Source organism: Stegodyphus dumicola, chromosome 3 (assembly GCF_044657685.1).
Source record: "Stegodyphus dumicola isolate Sdum_Otavi_A_Nest chromosome 3, ASM4465768v1".
NCBI lineage: Eukaryota > Metazoa > Arthropoda > Arachnida > Araneae > Eresidae > Stegodyphus > Stegodyphus dumicola.
In genome coordinates, this window is record NC_140770.1 from 48,576,587 (window position 1) to 48,586,437 (window position 9,851).

Sequence of the window (9,851 nt, forward strand, 5' to 3'; positions counted from 1 at the left end):
CTTATATACCAGATAAAATTTCAAAAAGTTAATTTGTTTAGGAATATTGAATTTTTTAATATTTCTCATGTGACTTTTTCTATAACATCATTATAAATGTGCATGTTGATGTGGACATACCAATTATTTTTTTCATCAAATAGCTTTATGGTATTAAATGATTTAAAAAGAGGCAACTGGACAAAAGAAAGCAATTAGAAGTTGGCTAATTTTTTATTAATTTGTTGTCAAACGCTGTGCATTTTAGATTATGCTCATATGATGACAATGAGTTATTTAAATTATAAAATTATTATGAACATATCCCACATAAATTAACAAGTATAAAATTTCAAGTTGTTTGAAGTATTATGAACTGTAATACTTGCAAAAGAAATACACATGAAATTAATTTAAGAATTAGGTTTATTTTACAGGTATTCAAAAACTGCAATTACTGTTAAACAATAAAAACTAACATTAAATCTGAAGAGCATATTTTTTTCAATAATAAAATTCAACATAGACTTCATGCAGCTTCGCCATATTTGTTCTATAGTTCGCTGTCTTTAATATCCTGCTCGATTTTTGTAAAAGTGAATTCTTTGTCACCCAATGTTTTGAGAACAGCTCCTAAACAAGAAAAAGAAAAATTTGTAATAATTTCACACTTCAGATGTTTTCAGTTTTTAAATATAGTTGAAGTATTAAAAGATGCATATAAAATGCACTGAGTATTTCATATTTAAAAATTTACATTTCAGTAATTAAAAATTTAATTTCACACTATCACACAGTAAGCTTCAATTATATACTTTACACAATGCCTATAATTTCAAGTGAAAAATACTTAAGATTTGTTTAGAACTGCAAGGTTGAGAAAGTCTTTAATGGCTATGTTTGTATTTAAGTACATGAGAAAAAACAATTTTGTATTAATTATATTGCATTAGCCTTTTCAATTTTACTCCTACATATAGTAAAGAATATTCGCTTTCTTACAGATAACGTTTTCTTAAATAAAGAAAAAGCAGAAAACTAATCAGAATACTTCATAAACATATACATGTCATTAACATACGTATCTGCATTAACAGGCTATTTTACACATTTCAATAAACCAGAAACCAATACACAATCAAAAGTATTATCAGTAAATTCCTCCAAAATCAGAGCAAAAATCTTTAATTATGATAACAATGGCATCTCAGTTTGCAATATAAAATATTTCAAGTCTACATTCATGTGCATTCTAAGCAAACAGAATGCTGAATAACAATAAAATTATAAATACCATATAAAAGTTAAGAGCCACGTAGAATGATAGTAAGACTAAATACGTCTTCCTTCAAAAATCAATTTAAATTCAAAAATTTGCCTTCCTATTTAACATCTCAAAATAGAGTTACTGCTTTCACTAACTAAATTTCCTGTCTTGGCAAAATAAAAATTGTCACTTCTGTTGCAGGAAATATTTGCTGCAAACTTTGTATGCAAATAATCCAGTGAAAAAATTTTAATTGTGGCTTGAATATTTTCTTTATTAAATAAATGAAAAATTGCCACATAATATTAATTTATGATCCACATGAAGCTTTTTACCTCTACCATATCATGCAGCTATTTTAAAATATATACTCTCATATAAAAGCCACAGAATTTTTTTACCAATATTAATATAGTATAAATCATTAATAAATCTTCTAAAAACAGCTCCAAATTTTCTGAATTTGATATCCAAAACATAATTCTACGTAACTGTTAATGTATGCATTTGCTTGCACATACTTAAAATGTTATACACACAAAAACTTAACATATTAACTTTAATAAATTCTTAATTAACAGGATGACTCAATTAAGGCAAAATATGAAAGAAATCTACCTGACGGAATAGTTGTAAAAGATATATTTAAAAAAAGCTAATATTGTTTACTTTACACAAGAGAAATTGAATTGATGGCAGAAATTGAGTAAACTGTATGCAGCTGGATTATTTATTAGGAATAGAAGTTAGATCAAAGTACCAAAGTCACACACACTAGGGCTTTAACCATTTGGGTGCAAAGAAGCACCTGAATTTCAAAAAGAATAATTTAAAAAAGCTAATAGAATTATATAACTTTTACAATCTAGTACAAATATTAGACACATAAACAACACTAAATGCCATTATTTACTTGCATATTTTCCTTCTTTGTGTACTTTACTCCTTAATTTTTCAGGATATGATTTAGAAACAGAGTTATGGTAAAAATGTATACTGGTAAAAAAAATATTGCTGAAACTGATAAGTCCTTTGAATTATATACTATAGTGCAAAGAGGGATGGAATATGTGACTAAATATGATAAATCAGATTACAATAACATTAAACAAATAACATGAAAAACTGAAAAAAAGAAATTTTATTTGAAATTATTTTTTAACTCATGGAAAGACAGACAGTATTTCCAACTTATTAAATTCAATTATATTTTACCTTCGTCAAACCAACATTGGTAAGAGAGTTGTATTTAAAATCGGTGCTAAGCTAAAACTGCTTTCTTGCCTAATTTTATACTATTGAAAATACCGGTAATTGTCACAGTTATTCGTACTCAATATGTGTAAGATTATTAATGAGTTGCCAAACCTCAGTTAACCATCTAATATACTACATTCAACATTATTATTTTTCTTTTTGAATGTCAGGTTTTCATTATTTCTGCCAATATATCTGTAACAGGACATAAAGATTGAGTTAATGTAGAATAGAAAATTACCTTGCAAGTTAGTACCTTTACCTTAGTGGCAGTACTTCATTCTCTAGAAAAAACATTTTAAATTATTATACTTAAACAAAAAATTCATATTTGTTACAGCAAAACATCATTAATACAATAAACCAGAGTTGAATGCAAATCTAGTTTAACTCCATTCTTGAAAACTAGTTTATTACTTTCAATTTAATTTAAAAATAATAAAAAATAAGGTACGTATTATGATGACTACCTAGATATCTCGTCTAAACTGGCAATCCTTGTAGGTTATACAGGTTAACCCTAACATAGGCTATAGAGGGCACTAAGATAGACAGTATTAATCCCACACTAAGGACTAACATTTGGTAGGAACAGTTTGAAAAGTGAAACAGATATTTATAGTGAACCAATGCAAAACAAAAACAATAGTTCTTTAGGGACAAAGCCCCTTTGGACTAATAAATCCGAGTAAATTAACAGCTTTTAGCTATTTTTTCTTCTTGTAAAAAATAGACATACATAATATTTTTAGAAAATAACAGTACTTTAAGCATGCAATTTCCACATATTTAACACAATAATTCATTCTAGCTCTGTTGCAATACTGGCACAGGTACTCCTCCGTTATTAGGACGGGATTCAGAAATGTACAATGAAACCTCGAGATACGAGGAAAGTATGAGCAAAATACGAGATTAATTCGAGTAATGAGCAATGAGCCAGGCTGTTGGTATGGGTGGCGCCATTTCCCTATCCGGCTCAACTCAAGGAATCCCCTCGTCAGATCACTCAGTGTTCTTTTATATACGCGTTTGTGCACTTGCAAGTTAATTGTTTTGACATTTAACGTGAAAATAATTATTTCAAGATGCCTCGCAAGAAGACTGTTGCCTCAGATAGTGCTGCAAAGAAAAATAAGGAGGCCATGGCCGTCGATATCAAGAAAGAAATCGTAGATAAACATAAGCATGGTGACGGAATTGGCGAAGACTTGCGGCCTTTCAACATCGAAAATCTATACTATTCTGAAGAAGCAGGAAGAAATTAAGAAACCTGATGTAGCCAAAGGAATTATCGTTGCTTCCAAGCACCATAAAAGTATTCCTAGATGTTGAGAAGCTGTTGTTGGTGTGGATTAATGAGAATGAGTTAAAATGTTGGTAACAAAGTTAAACTATTGTTATATTATTTACCAGTGTTATTTATTAGGAAAAATTGACTTGATATTAAAATGTTGATATTTTTTGGGGTGTGGAACGGGTTAACTGAATTTCCATTATTTTCAATGGGGAAGCTTGTTTCTAGATACGAGAAATTCGCTATACCAGTTGAATGCTGGAACGAATTAAACTCTTATCTCGGGGTTCCACTGTAGATATGTAAGCATGTGTATATGCATGTATGCGCATATACACATACATACATAAAAAATATACACATGCACACACGAGCACCTACATTTAAAAATGCATGCATATAAACACACATTTCTGAATCTCCTGATAACAGAAGAATACCTACATGAATCACAGGATTTACATTATTCAGTTTCATTAGAATTCTTAAATGCAGAGGATTTACATTAATCAGTTTCATTAGAATTCTTAAATGCAGAGGATTTACATTAATCAGTTTTATTAGAATTCTTAAATGCAGAGGATTTACATTAATCAGTTTTATTAGAATTCTTAAATGCAGAGGATTTACATTAATCAGTTTTATTAGAATTCTTAAATGCAGAGGATTTACATTAATCAGTTTTATTAGAATTCTTAAATGCAGAGGATTTACATTAATCAGTTTTATTAGAATTCTTAAATGCAGAGGATTTACATTAATCAGTTTTATTAGAATTCTTAAATGCAGAGGATTTACATTAATCAGTTTTATTAGAATTCTTAAATGCAGAGGATTTACATTAATCAGTTTTATTAGAATTCTTAAATGCAGAGGATTTACATTAATCAGTTTTATTAGAATTCTTAAATGCAGAGGATTTACATTAATCAGTTTTATTAGAATTCTTAAATGCAGAGGATTTACATTAATCAGTTTTATCAGAATTCTTAAATGAAATCTTCACTATCCGAAAATTCAGTTTCATTTCCAGCTGAAACTGCATCAGGACAATCTCATTTATATTATTTCCCTCTAACAACTGAACATTTTGAAAACCTTTTCTATTCCATGGAAAACTAATGCTACATTAAACATACATTTTCTAAATCTGAAAATTTTAAGTTAGCTTAGAAACTGTAATCATTCTTAAAAAAGTTTGATTTATGCATATGTTAGATCAATAAAATTACTTTCCTGTGAAAAAGTAATATGGCATTGAACAACACGATTTTACACATCAAGATATACTGAGTGAAAATTCCTGAAATGTTTTATTTCTTGGTATCTCTGCAAGAATTGTATAAATAAAACTACCTCCCTTTTATTAGAAAAAAAAAAAAATGTTTAGTAAATATACTATGAAGAAAATTGGTTACATTATATACAGTTCATAATTAACAGAAAATAAATAATTTCTTATCTTATCAGAATTTATTTTTATCACATTCATAAACAGTACTAATTTAAACAAACATACCATTATGATTTCAATAACTATGAAATAGAAAATCCAAATCTGCATCTTTGATGGTCTAGTAGACTGGACATCTCGTTTACTACAATTCAGCAGGGTGCTGACTCCCCAGACTGTAATATATATATATAATTAATTTACAAGGGAAAAAGCAACAAAAATATAAACAATTTCTTGGTTTTATATAAGCATTTCTGCACATTTACAATTTAAATTTTTTTAACTATCTAGTTATATCAAAATACATGATTTAGTAAAATATAATTCAAATAATTTAAGGTATTTTAGATCAAATACTAATTTTTCAATAAATTTTTTCATGCAAGTCTAATAATCAACATAACTATCAAGTTTTGACTTCGAAAATTATGTTTAGAGAAACTTGAAGCTGCAGTAAATAGTAATAAATTTATTCAAAACTGAAAGTAAAGCATTCTTACTTTATTTTCTTTCTTTAACTATGGCAGATCTTTTAAAACAACAAAATCAAACAAACAAAAAAGAAATGCATTCATGAAAGGACTTAGGACTTACTTATTATTCATGAAAGGATATATTTCAGTAATTACTAGTGCATAAAAATTCAGTATATATATAAAAAAAAAATGAACACAGATTTGGAACAAAGTACCTGTGTTTCTATGGCATAAAGTTTCCTTTTTTAACAGCACAATATCTTTGAGTTAAAGATTATATATTAAAGCAAATTTATAAAACTAAATTCAAAAATAAGAAATTAAATTATTTTTAGGGAAAACACTAAGCAAATAAAAAATTTTGAATTTCATAAATAAATGAAAGTTACATGCTTTATTTTTTGGCATAAGGTAGATAACATTTCCATAACAGATTTCTGAACAATTAGCCATGTTAATATTGCCTTTCTTTTTCCATTAAAAGCTATTTCCTGCTTAATTACAGTATGCTTTAAGATAAATATTAAAACGTTTGAGTAAAAATAATATAACTATAAAAAGGTGAGACACATACAAAAAGGAGTGACACAAACAGTAAGAAACAGACTAGTGCAAAATTTAACAGTACCAAATCCTGAAAATGAATCATTAGGCACGTACACAAAAGAAAAATCACATTTCCTACACAGACGCTATTTATAAAATTTTATATAGGTGAAAAAAGTACGAGTATTAAACACTGAAAATATAAAATATTCACTTGCTTTCTTCAAATAATTAGTAACTTCGATGGATTCTGTCACAAACGCCAATCCACGAACAGACAGTATTCTTTGCGACTTTACCATTCTTTTCGACAGCCATTGCTGAGTGCTGACTTCACAAATATCCAAGGTTCTTTAATATACTAAGGTTAGGCCAGGAACGGAAAAAGCGTGCCATTGGTTGCTGGTAGTGACGTCACCCGGGAGACAAGACGCATCGGCCGACGCGTCTGCTACATGATTTTGGTAATGGAAAAAATGTAAACTAAAGCAAAGTGATCATTTTATATGTGGTAGATACACCGGAAATACCGGGTTAATACTTTCCGATTAAGTATTTTGTTAAAGAAAATGTTTATTTTATGCACAGAATTCGTACGAATGCTGAAAATAATTGTAAACATTAAATTCTTTTCGTAAAGGAAAGCATTAGAAAATGAAAAACGTTATTTAAGTTAATTAAGGGAAATAAATATTGTAAAACAAGGTATTTTTCAATATATTTTCGTAGTATTGTTTGCACTAAATAAATCTTGTTGAACAGAACGCATGATGGCATAACTGCTAAGACCATGGCAAAAACATAATCAAAAAGTATTATTCTATTTATTTTCATTGCTCATGCACTTTTTTTTAATACAAATGAACTTTGACATTCCATGAGAAATATATGATCGTGATTTTCAGTTTAAATTACTAATCTCAAGCAAATATATATATAAAGAGATTTGACTTAACAAATTCATATTTAAATACCATAAAATTCTACAAATGTCTTAATATCCGTCATTATACTTTTAAATAGTATACTTATCACATTCTTTTTAAAGTGAAAATGCACTTCATACTGATTCACTTCAGATTTTAGAAGTGCGTATATTTTCAGTATAATCTAAAAGTACTCTTATAATCCCTTCACTCCCAAGATTTCTATATAACATTTATCCTGACGTGATTAATTGCTACAGTAAATAATCTTCGATATTGGCATCCTGTTCTTCCTTCCATACATTAAAAATGGAACAATTAAAATACATTTTCTTACACATATACGCACAATAATAATAATAATAAACTTGCCCTACATCTTAGTTTCGGCCCACCAGCGGCCGAGCGGTAAAGTCGCTGAACACTGGGTAGTTCGGTTCGAATTCCGCGAACGGGCTGGCTGCATGGGTGTTTTCGTGGTTTTCCTCATGTGTAACGTGTATACGAGCCAGTTTCCCTGAGAAAGTCCTCCACGAAGGCATCACAACGCAGATAGCCCTAGTGTGCTTTGCCATAATTAAATACACCACCACATCTTAATTTCAATTCAGCCTGTACATAAATTAAATATTTTTAATTACTAATGTATTTTTATCAGGTTGTTTCTTAAAATACTTTTGTTATACTCGAAATATGCGTTCAATATTGAATTATTTTTCTTTCTCTTATAATTAAAAACAAGTTATATGGAATCAAAATTAAAACATATGCAGCAGTTAAATAACACTGAACAGAATATCTTACTTACTCTTTCGCTATTTGTATTGTAGCATTATACACAGATTTGTTTTCCTTCAGATTCAAGCATGTGTAAGTTATATCAATTAAATTACATCACACATACCTGTATGCATCAGTTAAATAACACTGAAGGAAATATGTCACTCACTCATTCGATGTTTGCATCATAGTGTGGTCGAGAAATTGTTCTTTCGTCACGGTGAGGCATGTATCAGTTTACTTAGTTCGCAAAGCTTAACCCAGACGCTGCTTCAATACATAGAATTCCGTTTGGGATGTAAAGAAAGTAACCAAAACATGTGAATGAAGTTGGATACGCGAATTTATTAACTAATCATTCAGGTACTCAGTATTGGTAAACATGACACTGAGTTTAAATATCTCACTACGATGTAAGTCTCATACACAAAATGAAGATTATGATAAAAAAATGATTTAAAATGAAAAATTTTTCAATTTAAATGTAAAATAGGAGTAAAATGAAAAATAAATGTAAAATTACATCACAGTTATGTATGAAAACTATTAAACTTCATTAAAAAAATAGTTATTTTATCTGGTTGTAAAGAGTGTTTTCCGAATTAACAACACAAATCAAATCAAACTGTTAATGCAACGAAAGTAAACAAACGCCAAGAACTAACGCTGTCACCCACATGACGTCATGCGTATGTGGCTTAACTTTCTCCCTGCACTGCGCATCGCTCTTGGGCCCCCCTGACAAATATCCCGCCACAACCGGAAGTAGAAAGTGTCTGCTTTGCCATTGGTCAGTGAACAAGAATTGTAACGCTTTTTTTTTTCTTTATAATTAAACATATTAAGAAAGCCTCTAAATTAGCATATGAAATAAACTTACTTTTGCATTATATAAATTTATATTCACAGCATATCTGTATTAAGGTAATAATTAAATTTTTCTACGAAAAATAGAAATGTCTGTATATGCGCATGCTCAGTGTATAATCGTAAATCCGGTTAATTTTTATAGCGTAAAATTAACTATGCAAATTTTGAGTTCATTTAACTGGACCCTTGTACTTATTCTGTAGATCTCCATATTAAGAATGTCTTTAACTGTTTCAGGAAAAATATAAAATATAATATAATTATTTATTTACATTATTTATTAATTTTTTCCTCATAAAAAATTATTAAAATCGCTATATCATTTTTTCCGTACATTAAACAAAATTTAAAAAAATTAGCCTCATATGATTTTTATAACAAAGATTAAAGGAATTTAAATATATGTAAAATATCAGGATTCAGCTTGCAATTTCGTAGAGTTATTATTATTATTATTAAATAAAAATATTAGTATATCTTTGATTATAATTAATGATCCTTTGGTCTACATTAAACTATTGTTCAAGAAGTTAAACGTTTTCGAGCATCTTCTGCTGTATTTATTATTCTATTCCTCGACATGAAAGATTTGCTAGTCTTATTCCAATTCAATTGCCCACATTTGCTAAATAAAATAAGGAGAGTATTGTACCAAACTCAGTAAGTACACAAATTTAATATACAGTTAAATTAATTAATTATTCCAGTTAAATGGGTAATAGGATTTTCATAAAAGAAATTAAATTGTGTAAATTAATATAAGTGTTGATATGAATAAAAATAACAAATTTGATATAAGAAAATAAATAAGTTATTTTGAAGATGTTTGAATTTAAGAAAATATAATTTTTTGCAAAAATGCACGTAAAGATTTAGCTCACATGTTAAAATTTATAGAAAAATTTTAGCCTCATATATGAATGCCCCTTTTTTCATGTTCGTGGACAAGGAAAACAAAGTGAAATGCCAGAAATACACTAAATATTTTGAATTAATA

At 28.4% G+C, this 9,851-nt stretch overlaps 1 protein-coding gene across 4 annotated transcripts; it reads right to left on the minus strand.

Annotated features, from left to right (window-relative positions):
- Positions 1 to 387: 387 nt before the first annotated feature.
- On the minus strand, positions 388 to 6,688 carry LOC146997984 (uncharacterized). 4 transcript variants are annotated; one of them, XR_015040195.1, is made up of 4 exons: positions 6,497 to 6,634; positions 5,320 to 5,429; positions 2,745 to 2,787; positions 388 to 612 (listed from the first exon to the last, which is right to left on the minus strand). XR_015040195.1 is itself a non-coding variant. In XM_085812868.1 (4 exons), exons 1-3 carry the CDS (start codon positions 6,578 to 6,580, stop codon positions 2,767 to 2,769), a joined length of 219 nt encoding a protein of 72 aa, XP_085668994.1. In that variant the 5' UTR covers positions 6,581 to 6,688; the 3' UTR covers positions 388 to 612; positions 2,745 to 2,766. The 4 variants fall into 4 exon arrangements, 2 of the variants coding, with proteins under 2 accessions (XP_085668994.1, XP_085668993.1); XM_085812868.1 differs by having other exon boundaries at positions 6,493 to 6,688; XR_015040196.1 differs by lacking the exon at positions 2,745 to 2,787.
- Between the last annotated feature and the right edge of the window lie 3,163 nt (positions 6,689 to 9,851).

Bases quoted from the DNA above. Each gene is read 5' to 3' on its own strand.
- LOC146997984 (XM_085812867.1), bottom strand. From the start codon at position 6,580: ATGGTAAAGTCGCAAAGAATACTGTCTGTTCGTGGATTGGCGTTTGTG. The intron at 5,430-6,492 runs GTGAATATTTTA...TATATATTACAG, and splicing joins TAATTATTTGAAGAAAGCAA to TCTGGGGAGTCAGCACCCTG. The intron at 613-5,319 runs GTATGTTTGTTT...TTTCTTGTTTAG, and splicing joins TAGTTATTGAAATCATAATG to GAGCTGTTCTCAAAACATTG.